We start from the raw sequence: 16,801 nt of genomic DNA, 5'->3' as shown, positions 1-16,801 counted from the left end.
GGGTATGAAACACATCTATTTAATCAATTTTGCATTCAGGCTATAACACAAAAAAATGTCAAATAAGTCTGTGCTGTATCTCTGTCTCTTTGTCTGCATGTATATACAGGTATATGCTGTAAAAGTTCATTTTCCAATCATAAAAAAAAATATTTCTCATCAGAGCTGTGTAAATCCATACCTTAACCACAGTGACCAGTCCCTCATTGGTGGTGAGGTCAGTGGGGATGGAGAAGCGTCCAGTGGGGTCTCCAGCTGTGATCCTGTACACAGTACTCCAGGCTGCACTGTGGGGCTGGTCCTTATCTGTTACTGTCAGATTAGCTACGATCACATTCACACGGTTCTCCTGCACCTCTCCATAGAACTACAGAGCGAGGGGAAGTGAAAGAGAGACGCGGGAGTGAAAGATGAAAATATTGCTCAATAATAGGAGAAAGATAGTCTCTTATGATAAAACATTTGGTTTATTTGAAAAAAGATATTCTGTGTCCCCCCCCCTGTGTTTGAGAGAGAAAGTGTGTCTGTTTGTACGTGTTTGTGTATTGTATGTCTGTATGCATCTGTGTGTGCACATTCGTGTGTGTGTGTATGTCTGTCTATCTGTCAGCATGTCTGTTTGTCTGTCTGTGACTTACTTTGTCAGCGGTGAACTCCGGGGGGTTATCATTGACGTCAGTGATCCTGATGATAGCCGTAGCTGTGTTAGACAGGCCATAGGTTGGGTTCCCCTCCATGTCAGTAGCCTGGATGATTAACGTGTACTGAGGAACTTTCTGGAAGAAGGAAGACAACAGGGTACAGGTCCATGTTACAGCGTATAATATAGACAGTCTATATTGTGAACACACAATCATAAAAACATTGAAACACATTGACACACACGCACACACACCTCTCTGTCTAGCCCTGCAGCCACAGTGATGATTCCTCCTGTCTTGTTGTTGATTGTGAACATGTTGGAGGAGGGGTTTTCAGGATTCTGAGATATAATCTTGTATCGGAGCATCCCATTGGCTGTTTTAGGGTCATCCTTGTCCAGTGACGTAACTGTCATCACAAAGGACCCTGGGAACGTGAACCAAACAAGTCAATTAAAACCTCTCACACAATGGAATATACGTGCATGCGTGCGTGTGCGCTGTTACCTGGTTTGGATCCCTCTGGTACTGATCCGTTGTAGATGGTGTGTGTGAACTCTGGTCTGTTGTCATTCATGTCTATGACGTTGATGACGATGTCTATGGGGTTCTCTATCTGGTTCCCATTCAGGTCCACAGCATGGGCTCGCAGCTACACGGATGCATACAGTAGTACAGGTTAAACGCATGGTAAGGACGCGGGCTGTCAACTATAGACACACAAATACAGGTTCATGGTTAGGCACACTTATGGGAATGGTATGGGCTCGCAGTTCCAGAGACTAATACAGGGTTAGGGTTGTCTTAACCTGGTTAAACCAGACTGTTAGCATAGCGTTCAGTCTGAATTCACCAGGCTGTTCTCGTTCTAGCACATTTGTTTCCAACTCAATAACTCTTGACTTTCCCTCTTCTCTTGTTTTCTCTCCCACATGGATCAGAAAGGATTCCATATGTGTAAGCAATATGGTAATAGCTCCTCATAGACCTTGGATAGGATTGGTGTAGTTTTCAGCGTTTTGCTTACACTTCATAGGGCAATCCACCAAGTGCAAAGAGAGGGGAGAGAGAGGGGTGTAAGTTATCGGGATTGGGAACAGGGCTATTGACTCTGAGGTTTGTATACACTTGGCCTCTCAAGGTTGGATCTAAGGATTCTTAAGTGTTTCTCTCCTAGGGCCTCTCCCCTACTGCTCTCTAACAGAGAGCACTACAGGGATGAAAGCTGAGTACGCTCCCCTGTACGCTGTACCCCGTCTCCAAAACAGCCATGGTACACGCCTACCGCTAGGCGGGGAGTAGTAGCTGCCATAACATACAGCTGTTACAGTACCTACTCCTATACCCTGTTTCATAGCTGCAATCCTGGCTGTGCAGCTCCCTATACCATGTCTCCAGTACTGCCACACCTAATTAGTATTCATGACAGTGACTCTGACAGCTACATCACTCTATGAATATTCACGAGGTGGCCCCATCCTTCATGCAAATGCTCTGCTGCAGATCATAGTTGCTTGTGTGTCTGCATTGAGTGTGTTCTCAAGATCAAAGTTTCCTGTCCAACTTACTCTGTATGGCGTTTTACTACATTTCACATAGACCGATAAAGACTGTTGGCCACCAAGCCACCCATTATGGAGTAATTGACAGGAATGTGGATGCTAAATCTACTCATTCTAATTCTATGAGCTGAACACTTACATGGAAGTTGGAGATGTGTTCCCGGTCGAGGGGTTTGGTCACAGAGAGCTGTCCAGAGATGGGGTTGATGATAAAGATCCCGGTCGGAGACTGGTCAGCACCGGGCCCAGTCACACTGTAACGCAGGAGACTGTTCTTATCACGGTCCGACCGGATCTAGATCAGAGGGAGGGATATTCCCAGTTTAGATACAGTACATTTACAACCACACTTTTATTCAAAACATCTTTAGCTCCCCTCAACACCATACATGGGCTGTATAGTACAGACAGGAAACAGCAGATGCACCATAAACCTTAATAAACATGTATAAATCAGCATCCCATTAACCCCCTGACTCAGCCGCTGATTACAATATAAATACATCAGCAGATGGTGTTAGGAGGAAATAGTGCGCTTTTCATACACTGGAACCACACACATACAGTACATACTGTACATATACACAAAAACTGTACACACAAACACACACTATAAAACCCTGTGAGCTAGTGGGGAAATGTGTAAAATGTGGCATTTGAACTGTGTGTGTTGTGTGTGTGTGTGTTTCTGTGTTCCAAATCAAACTGTATTTGTCACATGCGCCGAATACAACATGTGTAGACTTTACCGTGAAATGCTTACTTACAACCCGTTTGTGTGTGTCTCCATGTATGTGTCTCCCCTACCCTGACTAGCTCCTCGGGGAACTGTCCTCGTGAGTTCTCAGGGACGTTGATGGGGGGAATGACCCAGTCCCTCTTCACCCGCCTCAGAGATCCATCGTCCCCAACGACCAAGCTGTGCCATGGAAACACGATCTCTCGCACCTGCTGAGTCACAGCTGCAGAGCTGGAGTTCACCTGCAGAGATGAGACAATAAACAAAGGTTACACACACACACACACACACACACACACACACACACACACACACACACACACACACACACACACACACACACACACACACACACACACACACACACACACACACACACACACACACACACACACACACACACACACACACACACACACACACACACACACACACACACACAGAGAGAGACAGAGACACGCAGATTACTCAGACCCAAACACCAACACACACAAAAACACTATGACAAATACTATGATTTAGTGTATTCATGGCCTCGTTCCACAGAGCTGGATTACTGACATCATTTCTGAGGACCTGACCAATGATCAGACTGGCTGGCTGTCTATGTAACCTGTGTGTGTGTCCTCATATATATTTGCAGCCTAGGAATGCAGTTTTGTTTCCTCCATACTCTAATCTGAATCTGAATACAACCCTTCAGCCATCTCATCCTCTCGCTGCATCCCTCCACCTAATCTCTATCCCTATATTTTCCTGCTTTCTCTCTTTCACTTCATTCTCTCCATCTTTCCCCTATATACCCAACAGCCTTCTTCTGCATCATAACTCTCCCACTTGCCTCTCCAAACCCTCCCTCTCCTTCCTTCCTCCTTTTTCTCAGAGTATTCTGATCCATCCGTCTGTTGAGCGAGATAGCTGACTAATAGCTGCCTAACACTCCACTTGTTCAATTTCACAGCTTTTATTCACAAGTTTGGTATCGGTGGTATTTTAACAGCTTTTTCTTTCCTCACACTGTTTTCCCACAGAATGCCGAGAGACATTAATGGACCCACTAAGCATATGGCACTGCACTATTTCTGGGAAAATGTTTACTGGGGAATGTCTCCTCATATGTAGAGGACCTCCTTATTGCTCTAATTAACAATGTTTACTGGGGAATGTCTCCTCATATGTAGAGGACCTCCTTATTGCTCTAATTAACAATGTTTACTGGGGAATGTCTCCTCATATGTAGAGGACCTCCTTATTGCTCTAATTAACAATATTTACTGGGGAATGTCTCCTCATATGTAGAGGACCTCCTTATTGCTCTAATTAACAATATTTACTGGGGAATGTCTCCTCATATGTAGAGGACCTCCTTATTGCTCTAATTAACAATGTTTACTGGGGAATGTCTCCTCATATATAGAGGACCTCCTTATTGCTCTAATTAACACACAGCAGGCAGTAGCACCACAAAGCAGATTGTCGAGGTTTAAAGAACAAAAAAGTTTTAAATCATTACTGAAAGTGTTGAATCTGTGGACCCATATAGATGCCAAAACAGTGTTAAACACTGCTTAGTGTAAAACCTTATTTAAATATTTCCCAGAGTACCTTGGCTTTCAAGTAAATTGTAGAATTACCACCTATGACTCTATTTGTTAGTGACAGAGACATGGTAGCTGCATTCATCCATTTTCAGTCCTGTGGCCTTCACCAAGTGAAAATGTTACCATTAAAAATAATACATATTTAACACAATATGTATTTCATAAGGCCTTATTTTGAAGGCTTAGTTTTACACTAACACGGGGTCCTGAAACATGAATTATTGCACCCATTACAGAAACGTTTGATCCAGTTTAGATGCTTTAGGTAGTCTTATAGCTTAGTCTTTCCAACCCTGGTAAATTGTCTGAATACAGGTTGTGGGTGATAAAAAGGTGGACATCCCAACACTGTCTGGTTTCCAATAAGAATGACACATCACCTTGACAGCAGAAAATGGAACAACTATGTCCCTGCGAATTTTCTGTGCAGATGCTGTCTGCATTCCAAATGCTACCCTGTTCCCTACATAGTGCACTACTATTGACCAGAGACCTGGTGAAAAATAGCACTCTATAAAGGAAATAGGGTGACATCTGGGATGCACACTATACTGTAGTGAGCCTTGTCTTCTTTCTGTGGTTATCAGCACTTTACTGGCCATCAACGACTAACAGAGTAGGTATATACCCCCGATAACATTATACTTCATCATCATGTTTAGGGCCAGGAGTTTTTACAGAATGCATGGGTTGTGTTTTCATTTCCCGCATGGGCCACATATGCGTAGTGTAAAAGTGTATTGCTTTGGATAAGTCGTCTGTTATCCAAAGCAGTGTAGGCTCTGACCTCTTTCTCCCCTCTCTCTCCAGATGAAATCTCGCGTCTTGTGACGGCCGGCCGCCCAACAACCTGCCCGCTTGACCCTATCCCCTCCTCTCTTCTCCAGACCATTTCCGGAGACCTTCTTCCTTACCTCACCTCGCTCATCAACTCATCCCTGACCGCTGGCTACGTCCCTTCCGTCTTCAAGAGAGCGAGAGTTGCACCCCTTCTGAAAAAACCTACTCTCGATCCCTCCGATGTCAACAATTACAGACCAGTATCCCTTCTTTCTTTTCTCTCCAAAACTCTTGAACGTGCCGTCCTTGGCCAGCTCTCCCGCTATCTCTCTCTGAATGACCTTCTTGATCCAAATCAGTCAGGTTTCAAGACTAGTCATTCAACTGAGACTGCTCTCCTCTGTATCACGGAGGCGCTCCGCACTGCTAAAGCTAACTCTCTCTCTCCTCTGCTCTCATCCTTCTAGATCTATCGGCTGCCTTCGATACTGTGAACCACCAGATCCTCCTCTCCACCCTCTCCGAGTTGGGCATCTCCGGCGCGGCCCACGCTTGGATTGCGTCCTACCTGACAGGTCGCTCCTACCAGGTGGCGTGGCGAGAATCTGTCTCCTCACCACGCGCTCTCACCACTGGTGTCCCCCAGGGCTCTGTTCTAGGCCCTCTCCTATTCTCGCTATACACCAAGTCACTTGGCTCTGTCATAACCTCACATGGTCTCTCCTATCATTGCTATGCAGACAACACACAATTAATCTTCTCCTTTCCCCCTTCTGATGACCAGGTGGCGAATCGCATCTCTGCATGTCTGGCAGACATATCAGTGTGGATGACGGATCACCACCTCAAGCTGAACCTCGGCAAGACGGAGCAGCTCTTCCTCCCGGGGAAGGACTGCCCGTTCCATGATCTCGCCATCACGGTTGACAACTCCATTGTGTCCTCCTCCCAGAGCGCTAAGAACCGTGGCGTGATCCTGGACAACACCCTGTCGTTCTCAACCAACATCAAGGCGGTGGCCCGTTCCTGTAGGTTCATGCTCTACAACATCCGCAGAGTATGACCCTGCCTCACACAGGAAGCGGCGCAGGTCCTAATCCAGGCACTTGTCATCTCCCGTCTGGATTACTGCAACTCGCTGTTGGCTGGGCTCCCTGCCTGTGCCATTAAACCCCTTCAACTCATCCAGAACGCCGCAGCCCGTCTGGTGTTCAACCTTCCCAAGTTCTCTCACGTCACTCCGCTCCTCCGTTCTCTCCACTGGCTTCCAGTTGAAGCTCGCATCCGCTACAAGACCATGGTGCTTGCCTACGGAGCTGTGAGGGGAACGGCACCTCAGTACCTCCAGGCTCTGATCAGGCGCTACACCCAAACAAGGGCACTGCGTTCATCCACCTCTGGCCTGCTCGCCTCCCTACCACTGAGGAAGTACAGCTCCCACTCAGCCCAGTCAAAACTGTTCGCTGCTCTGGCCCCCCAATGGTGGAACAAACTCCCTCACGACGCCAGGACAGCGGAGTCAATCACCACCTTCCGGAGACACCTGAAACCCCACCTCTTTAAGGAATACCTAGGATAGGATAAGTAATCCCTCTCACCCCCCCCCTTTAAGATTTAGATGCACTATTGTAAAGTGACTGTTCCACTTGATGTCATAAGGTGAATGCACCAATTTGTAAGTCGCTCTGGATAAGAGCGTCTGCTAAATGACTTAAATGTAAATGTAAATGAAAAAGAAAATCGGTATTATATCCCAGACCTCTTTGATGAGTTTGTGTTCTGTCGTCTCTCGCTTTCCTTCCTTCCGGAGGAGGAGGTAAACATGCGTCTTCCAATCCTCCTTGGTCTCCAGATCCCTCGCTCGCACCACCAAGGCGCTCTTCCTGTCGGCAAGATGGAAGGCATGCCGGGCATACACCGTGCCATCCTCATCCAGCCTGAAGTCTTCCACGTCAACCACCTCCAACAGCACCCTGTCGCCCAGGCCACAGTCTGCGAACCTCACTGCAGGGAGAGAGAGCGAGAGAGATGTCAGCAAGATTTGAAAACAGAGGAAGACAACATACAGTACCAGTCAAAAGTTTGGACACACCTACTTATTCAAGGGTTTTTGTTCATTTTTATTATTTTCTACAGTGTAGAATAATTTTCTACAGTGTAGAATAATAGTGGAGTCATCAAAACCATGAAATAACACATATGGAATCATGTAGTAAGCAAAAAAACAAATCAAATATATTTGCTATTTGAGATTCTTCAAAGTAGCCACTCTATGCCTTAATGACAGCTTTGCACACTCTTGGCCTTCTCTCAACCAGCTTCACCTGGAATGCTTTTCTAACAGTTCCCACATATGCTGAGCACTTGTTGGCTGCTTTTCCTTCATTCTACAGTCCAACACATCCCAAACCATCTCAATTGGGTTGAGGTCAGGTGATTGTGGAGGCCAGGTCATCTAAAGCAGCACTCAATCGCTCTCCTTCTTGGTCAAATTGCCCTTACACAGCCTGGAGGTGTGTTTTGGATCATTGTCCTGTTGAAAAACAAATTATAGTCCCAATAAGCGCAAACCAGGTGGCATGTTGCAGAATGCTGTGGTAGCCATGCTGGTTAAGTGTGCCTTGAATTCTAAATAAATCACAGACAGTGTCACCAGCAAAGCACCCCCACACCATCACACCTCCTCCTCTATGCTTCACGGTGGGAACCACTTATGCGGAGGTCATCCATTCACCTAGTCTGCGTCTCACAACGACATGATGGTTGGAGTCAAAAATCACAAATTTGGACCAATTTGATCAAAGGACAGATTTCTACCGGTCTAAGCAAGTCTCTTCTTATTATTGGTGTCCTTTAGTAGTGGTTTCTTTGCAGCAATTCAACCATGAAGGCCTGATTCACACAATATCCTCTTAAAAGTTGATGTTGAGATGTGACTGTTGAACTCTGTAAAGCATTTATTTGGGCTGCAATCTGAGGTGCAGTTAAATCTAATGAACTTATCCTCTGCAGTAGAAGTATCTCTGGATCTTCTTTTCCTGTGGTGGTCCTCGTGAGAGACAGCTTCATTATAAAGTTTGAAGGTTTTTGCGACTGCATTTGTATAAACTTTAAAAGTTCTTGAAATTTCCCGGATTTGACTAACCTTCCTGTCTTAAATGAATGATGGACTGTAATTTCTCTTTGCTTATTTGAGCTGTTCTTGCCATAACATGGACTTTTTACCAAATAGGGCTATCTTCTGTATATCACCCCTAACTTGTAACAACATAGCTGAAATGAACTTTTAACAAGGCACACATGTTATTTGAAATGCATTCCAGGTAACTACCTCATGAAGCTGGTTTTGAAAATGCCAAGCGTGTGCAAAACTGTCATCAAGGCAAAGGGTAACTACTTTGAAAAATCTCAAATCTCAAATATATTTTTAAATATATAACACTTTTTTGGTTACTACATGATTCCATGTTTGTTATTTCATAGTTTTGATGCCCTCACTATTATTTTACAATGTAGAAAATAGTAACAATAAAGAAAAACCCTTGAATGAGTAGGTGTATCCAAACCTTTGACTTGTACTGTATATACATATACAGTGGGGCAAAAAAAGTATTTAGTCAGCCACCAATTGTGCAAGTTCTCCCGCTTAAAAAGATGAGTGAGGCCTGTAATTTTCATCATTGGAACACTTCAACTATGACAGACAAAATGAGAAATAAAATTCCAGAAAATCATCTTTTTTAAGTGGGAGAACTTGCACAATTGGTGGCTGACTAAATCCTTTTTTGCCCCACTGTACATATATTGCTGTGCGACTAAAATAATCTTGGCGACCAACAACCTAAAGACCAAACAATCGACCTGTCAACTAATTGGGATCAGCCCTAAAATGTAGTAATGACCAATTTGGCTACATTTCATTAAATGGACAAATCTGTGAACTGTCTTGCAAGTTTTAAATTGACACAATACCTGTTAGCCAAGGTGTCAGCTAGAGATTACGTGCAGCAGCTTGCAGGGAGTTGTAGTTTTATATGATATCTACTTGAGACTAATATATTGATAAAACTCACCTTGTCCGAGAGAGATTTACATGGTTATCAAAACATCAAGCCAGGGTAAGCCTACACGAAACACAGCCTTTATTTGAAGTGTTTCTAAAAATGCCCTATTGGAAAAATGAATGGTGGAAATACGATTGGAACCATTTGCCTGTTTGACCACTAGGTTTTATGGGTATTTTGACACCTCGACTGTGGGGCTCTATTGATAACTAAAATAGCAGTGCAGATGGAACTCTTTTGCTAAGTACAGAGATGTATTCTAGGCGTGTTTATAGAACTGTTATAGACTTTTTTGTGCAGCAGAACGAATCGTGTACTTCAACACCCAGGTAAGGTAATACTTTAGCTGCACAACGTACCACTAACTTTCAAACCTCCATACCATTTCATGACTTTATTTATAATTGTTTGGGATGGTTTGAGACCATCTGGGACCATCACGTGAAATCCTGATGACTGGTAAAACAAATGTCTTGAGAAACTCAAACATCCTAACATGGGAAAAAAACATGAATTTCACGTGATCACGTTTTCACATATGAAATGTCACAAGTGAAGTGTTCCAAAAACACATTTTAACATGTGAAATGTTTAATGTCGCATGAAGTGTTCCATGTGATTTTCCACATCAAAGGTTGTGTGATCTTGTGACAATCAAGCGATGCATTGTTAAGAGCTTGCTGGGCATTTTACAGTAGCTTGATGGAAGCTGGTTCACAGGAAGATAATGTCACATTTTCCACAACTTATTGTCAACTAGCTACAAGTTATTGTCAACTAGCTACAAGTTATTGTCAACTAGCTACAAGTTATTGTCAACTAGCTACAACTTATTGTCAACTAGCTACAAGTTATTGTCAACTAGCTACAACTTATTGTCAACTAGCTACAACTTATTGTCAACTAGCTACAACTTATTGTCAACTAGCTACAACTTATTGTCAACTAGCTACAAGTTATTGTCAACTAGCTACAACTTATTGTCAACTAGCTACAAGTTATTGTCAACTAGCTACAAGTTATTGTCAACTAGCTACAAGTTATTGTCAACTAGCTACAAGTTATTGTCAACTAGCTAAAACTTATTGTCAACTAGCTACAAGTTATTGTCAACTAGCTACAACTTATTGTCAACTAGCTACAACTTATTGTCAACTAGCTACAACTTATTGTCAACTAGCTACAACTTATTGTCAACTAGCTACAATAATATATGCCATTTAGCAGACGCTTTTATCCAAAGCGACTTACAGTCATGTGTGCATACATTCTACGTATGGGTGGTCCCGGGGATCGAACCCACTACCCTGGCGTTACAAGCGCCATGCTCTACCAATTATTATTATTATTATTATTAACTAGCTACAACTTATTGTCAACTAGCTACAACTTATTGTCAACTAGCTACAACTTATTGTATGTGTCACAGTAAATGACTTTCGCTCATGTCACACTCTCTGAACTGACATTATCATGACAAGCTATATATTAAATATTCTATGGCTCTTTGGTATGCCATGCAATTATGCCAGCCTTTAACAGGGCTGGAGAACTGACAATCTTAATAAATAGAATACAACAGAGCACATTAACTGGGATGACAGAGCTAGCTGAAAGCCACACCTCCACACCTCCTATGATCTTGCCTTATCTCTGGCTTCACCAATGAGCCACAGCAGAGCCCGTCTGACAGATTCAGAATGTGTGAATGTGAGTGAATATCTGCATAGAGATGGAAACGCTGTAACTGCCATTCCACATGGTTCTCCATAGATCTGTTATGTTACAATGGTTACGTACAATATGGCTGGCTGGACCACAGTCAATAAGCTGCATTAATTCTACCCAGTAAGTTTCTACAGAGAGTTGTTATGTTGGTGCATGAGTCCATGTGTGTTTGTGAGAGTGTATGTGTGCACTTATTGTCCTACATTAGTAGGATCCCGATATCCTAATATTTCACTTTAATGTCCTGAAAAGGTTGGAGAACAATAACTTTTTTGAAAAGTCAGGAAGCTTTTCAGGTCCTGAATTTGTTTAAATGCTATTATAAGCTTAAGGTTTAGGTTTAGGTTTAGGGTGTGTGTGTGTGTGTGTGTGTGCATGTGTGTGCGTGTGTGTGTGTGTGTGTGTGTGTGTGTGTGTGTGTGTGTGTGCGTGCGTGCGTGCGTGCGTGCGTGCGTGCGTGCATGCATCAGAAACCAGATTCCAATTCCAGATTTTGCTATTTGAAAAGCATTGAATATGTCATGACTCTCCTGTGAAGATTTCAGGTTACAGTGGGTCCGCTCTATAGCCCACTCTCTCTATCGCAGAAGGGGAGAGGTGCAGTAGGCCGCTTTATGGCCCACTCTCTATATCGCAGAAGGGGAGAGGTGCAGTAGGCCGCTCTATAGCCCACACTCTCTATCGCAGAAGAGGAGAGGTGCAGTAGGCCGCTCTATAGCCCACTCTCTCTATCGCAGAAGGGGAGAGGTGCAGTAGGCCGCTCTATAGCCCACTCTCTCTATCGCAGAAGGGGAGAGGTGCAGTAGGCCGCTCTATAGCCCACTCTCTCTATCGCAGAAGGGGAGAGGTGCAGTAGGCCGCTCTATAGCGCACTCTCTCTATCGCAGAAGGGGAGAGGTGCAGTAGGCCGCTCTATAGCGCACTCTCTCTATCGCAGAAGGGGAGAGGTGCAGTAGGCCGCTCTATAGCCCACTCTCTCTATCGCAGAAGGGGAGAGGTGCAGTAGGCCGCTCTATAGCGCACTCTCTCTATCGCAGAAGGGGAGAGGTGCAGTAGGCCGCTCTATAGCGCACTCTCTCTATCGCAGAAGGGGAGAGGTGCAGTAGGCCGCTCTATAGCCCACTCTCTCTATCGCAGAAGGGGAGAGGTGCAGTAGGCCGCTTTATGGCGGTCGTAAAATACTCTGCTTCTGGTAGTATTGACTTCTGGGCTCTGTAGTATTGAGATTGGAATGTGACTGTGTAACACAGAGAGACACTTGGCCAAACTTTGACATCAAAATGTTGAAAAATGGAACATTATTTCTGTATTCCAAACAAATGGACTGGTCCGTGGACACTTAAGGAACTGTCATGTTTCATTTGTTTCATTTGGTGACCTCATGAATGTAACGGCGTTCTTCGTTTGTCGAAAGAGAGTCGGACCGAAATGCAGCGTGGTGGTTACTCATGTCTTTAATGAAGAAAATGACGATACATGAAATAACTAAATAAATACAAAAACAACAAACGTAACGTGAAACCTAATTACAGTCTATCTGGTGAAACTACACAGAGACAGGAACAATCACCCACGAAATACACAGTGAAACCCCGGCTACCTAAATACGGTTCCCAATCAGAGACAACGAGAATCACCTGACTCTGATTGAGAACTGCCTCAGGCAGCCAAGCCTATGCAACACCCCTAATCAGCCGCAATCCCAATAACTACAAAACCCCAATACGAAATACAACAAAATAAACCCATGTCACACCCTGGCCTGACCAAATAAATAACGAAAACACAAAATACTAAGACCAAGGCGTGACAATGAAGAACATGAGACACGCATTGCTGTGTATTTGTTTGTATACACTTCTCAATTATGGGGTTTGCATCTGAATGATGTATAAAATAAATTATTAAGTGTAAGAATACTTTTGGAAAGATAACATTGTGATGTTAGCCTTCTAAATGAGAGAATGAGTTTTTATATAAAGTAAGAACAATGGTACTCTGAAAGATCCATTCTCAAGAACATGTCCCTATGCAACAACCATTAGTTTGCCTGATCTATCCATCATAACAGAGCTACAAAGGACACGGCGACCAGAGTTAAACAACGAGAGACTATTTGATGAACTATTCTCCATAGACTGATCCAGTGTTTTCAACGGAGAGACAGCCACGACACACAAACGTAAATATGTACATCGCATTTCTAAACTCCAAATGAGCGGTTGTTAGGGTGATAAATATCCATATTCACGATAAACGTATTCAACCCTATGTATGTAGTGGGTCCATTCTGTTTCTTATTAGTCCCCGCCCCCTTTCCTTTGTCTACCAAGCCGTCATATCGGTTGTGTCCACAAGGGACTTTTTCTTTGTGTCATGTTAGTAACCAATGTTATTGTGTATGTGTTTATGCAATTCTGTGATTATTTAGTTAGTTGGTTAATAAATAATTTAGCCAATTTGTATATCACTGATTCATGATTTATGCTAGGGTTCGTGCAGATATACAAATGTTTGCAACATTCAGAATATGACTCCTGAGGTAATAATACATTAATAAGTGACTGTAATCAATAAGATATGAACATTTCTGAAGAGTTAAATCTGGGAAATAGAGACTCTTTAAAACCTCTAGTGACTCCCCATCCCACATGAGGGGGCGTAATCATCGACTGACACTAATTATCACAACGCAATGGACATAAATATTCCTAGAAAATATTCCTATTCCTAGAAAATATTCCTATTCCTATTCACAAGTGAAATATATTGAGACACAGCTTAGCCTTTTGTTAGTCACCCTGTCATCTCAGATTTTCAAAATATGCTTTACAGCCAACGCTAGACAAGCATTTGTGTAAGTTTATCGATAGCCTAGCATAGCATTTTGTCCAGCTAGCAGCAGGTAACTTGGTCACGGAAATCAGAAAAGCAATCTAATTAAATCCTTTACCTTTGATGAGCTTCGGATGTTTTCACTCAAGAGACTCCCAGGTAGATAGCCAATGTTCCTTTTTCTCAAAATAGCTCCGTTTGTTCTTCACGTTTGGCTGAGAAATCGCCCGGAAATTGCAGTCACGAAAACGCCGAAAAATATTCCAAATTAGCTCCATAATATCGACAGAAACATGGCAAACGTTGTTTATAATCAATCCTCAAGGTGTTTTTCAAATATCTATTTGATAATATATCCACGGGACAATTGGTTTTTCAGTAGGACCGATTGGAATAATGGCTACCTCTGTATTTTACGCGAGAATCACTCTGGGAGCCATCAGGTGACCAGTAGCGCAATGTAGCCGCTTACAGGTATTCTTCAACATAAATGCGTGAAACTACGTCACAATGCTGTAGACACCTTGGGGAATACGGAGAATACGGAGAAAATGTAATCTGGTTTATAGCCCATTCACTGCTCAATAGGGACACATTGGAACGCAGCGCTTTCAAAACATGAGGCACTTCCGGATTAGATCTTTTTGTCAGGCTTTCGCCTGCAATATCAGTTCTGTTATACTCACAGACAATATTTTTTACAGTTTTGGAAACATTAGAGTGTTTTCTATCCTAAACTGTCAATTATATGCATATTCTAGCATCTTATAAACTGTCAATTATATGCATATTCTAGCATCTTGTCCTGACAAAATATCCCGTTTATTACGGGAACGTTATTTTTCCAAAGATGAAAATACTGCCCCCGAGTCTCAAAAGGTTAAACATTTTCCTGTGGTGCCCCAACTTCCTAGTTTATTAATATTTATATGATTAGTTCTATGGCACGTTATTTAATTGTCAGCCATTTTTTTACATTAATGCAAGTTAGTGCGAGTTTGACCATCAGAGGGCATCTTTGAGAAGCATTTGATAGTCTCCCATATTGGCATTACTATAGAATTTAAAACAATTGTTGTAATAACACGGTACATGGGATTGATTTTAATAAATTTAGCTTAATACATTTGATTGATATTATGGTGTTTTTACTCTGAGAAAAACTAAAATCGAAGCCCTCAGGGTTTCCGTTAGGATGGAACAATGTGATGGTCAGGAGTAGGCTACAGCATAAGAGGATTGGAGGATTCCTTCATTGGACAATATTTCTGTAAATCAGTTATATTTATTCACATAGTAATTTGTTATGGATCAGAACTAAATCAACATCTGCATTTTGAATGAGTATTTTTTTATCAATATTTTATTAACGAAAGCATAAAGATACTGATGAAGAAATACAGTACTGTACAGTATATGCTTTTACAATTGGATAATGAAGCATTTTGAAGATATAAGCTACTTGCATTTGTTTATTAGGCTACTGTACAGTCTGACAAGCAAACATAGCCTATAATACATACTGTAGTAAACATGAGAAAGTGCCTGACGGAGAGCAGGCCATGTATGTACTAGAGAATGTGGGCTTGTGGAAGATCGGGGTTCAATTTCCTGGTGGGGAGGAAGGAGTAGGCTGTCCTTGTAAATAAGAATTTGTTATTAACTGATTCCATATGTGTTATTTCATAGCTGTGATGTCTTCACAATTATTCTGTAAAAATAAAGAAAAATCCTGGAATGAGTTAGTGTGTCCAAACCTTTGACTGGGACTTGCCTTATTCATTTGATTAATATTATGGTGTTTCTATTCCAAGAAAAACTAAAAACTCTCTGGGTTTCCATTAGGATGGAACAGAAAGTATGGCACTGTACAAGGTGGAGGTGGGCAGTACAGTACTGGGCTATATAGCTAAAGAATCCCTGTGTCATGAGGGCAGGACATGCGGGAGACCGGGGTTCAATTCCCTGATGGAGAGAAAGGAGTAGGCTGTCCATGTAAATAAGAATTTGTTCTTAACTGACTTGCCTGTTTAAATAAAGGTTACAGTAAGAGCATAGCATTTGAAATTTAGGGTGCGCAAATGTTATCTAACCAATACCCAAACTGAGATTCAGTGAAAATAAAAACCTCATTGGTTTATCAAGACCAGTCCCCATGCTTGTCTCAGAGCAGTGCGAAATGATGCTGAAATCGCATTGCTTCAAAAATCTTATTGCTTCTAACTTCAATAAGCTTTTTAAATAAATAAGACCTGCTCCACTTTTAACAGCACATTACTCAACACACTTGTGAGATTAATTTATCCTATGGTTTGCCTACAGTATATCTACAAATACATTTTTCAATGAGGTGACTCTCCGCCAATAATTACATTTAGAGGATTAGAGGATTCTAAATGAATATCTAAGGGGCATTTTCCGTTAGGATTTTATAGAATTCTAAATGAATTAATAATAATAATCAATTTGTTTAAAAAGTAATGATATTTTGGACATTTCATTTTCATTTAACCTAGAGTGAGCACGAAATATGCAATTCTTGAACATGGGGTGAGACATTCTCACAAATTTGTTAAAAAAGCAGCCAATAATTACATTTAGAGGATTGGAGGATTCTAAATTAATATCTAAGGGGTATTCTCCGTTAGGATCTGTGAGAATATCTGAGAATATCTAAGGGGCTTTTATATCATTCTAAATGAATTAATAATAATAATAATCACTTTGTTTTAAAAGTAAACATATATAGCAGATTTTGTTTTCATTTATCCTAGAGTGAGAACAAGGCAATTCTTGAACATGGGGTGAGACATTCTCACTAATTTGTAAATAAAGCCAGTTTGCTATTTAG

The 16,801-nt window shown here is 42.1% G+C and overlaps 1 protein-coding gene across 2 annotated transcripts in view; it reads right to left on the bottom strand.

The window, feature by feature from the left end:
* Positions 1-16,801, bottom strand: part of LOC124019051 (cadherin-2-like) — a 116,835-nt gene that overhangs the window by 40,060 nt on the left and 59,974 nt on the right. For both annotated transcript variants that reach the window (XM_046334410.1, XM_046334409.1), the window contains exons 3-9: positions 7,083-7,327; positions 3,011-3,184; positions 2,343-2,498; positions 1,149-1,293; positions 896-1,068; positions 639-776; positions 182-367 (exon numbers count right to left, since the gene is read on the bottom strand). In XM_046334410.1, the coding sequence (XP_046190366.1) occupies positions 182-367; positions 639-776; positions 896-1,068; positions 1,149-1,293; positions 2,343-2,498; positions 3,011-3,184; positions 7,083-7,327 (1,217 nt within the window). The remainder of the gene's footprint in view (positions 1-181; positions 368-638; positions 777-895; positions 1,069-1,148; positions 1,294-2,342; positions 2,499-3,010; positions 3,185-7,082; positions 7,328-16,801) is intronic.

Source organism: Oncorhynchus gorbuscha, unplaced genomic scaffold (genome assembly GCF_021184085.1).
Source record: "Oncorhynchus gorbuscha isolate QuinsamMale2020 ecotype Even-year unplaced genomic scaffold, OgorEven_v1.0 Un_scaffold_618, whole genome shotgun sequence".
Classification (NCBI taxonomy): Eukaryota; Metazoa; Chordata; class Actinopteri; order Salmoniformes; family Salmonidae; genus Oncorhynchus; species Oncorhynchus gorbuscha.
The sequence above is the reverse complement of the archived record's forward strand: the minus strand, read 5'-3'. Positions and strand labels throughout refer to the sequence as shown.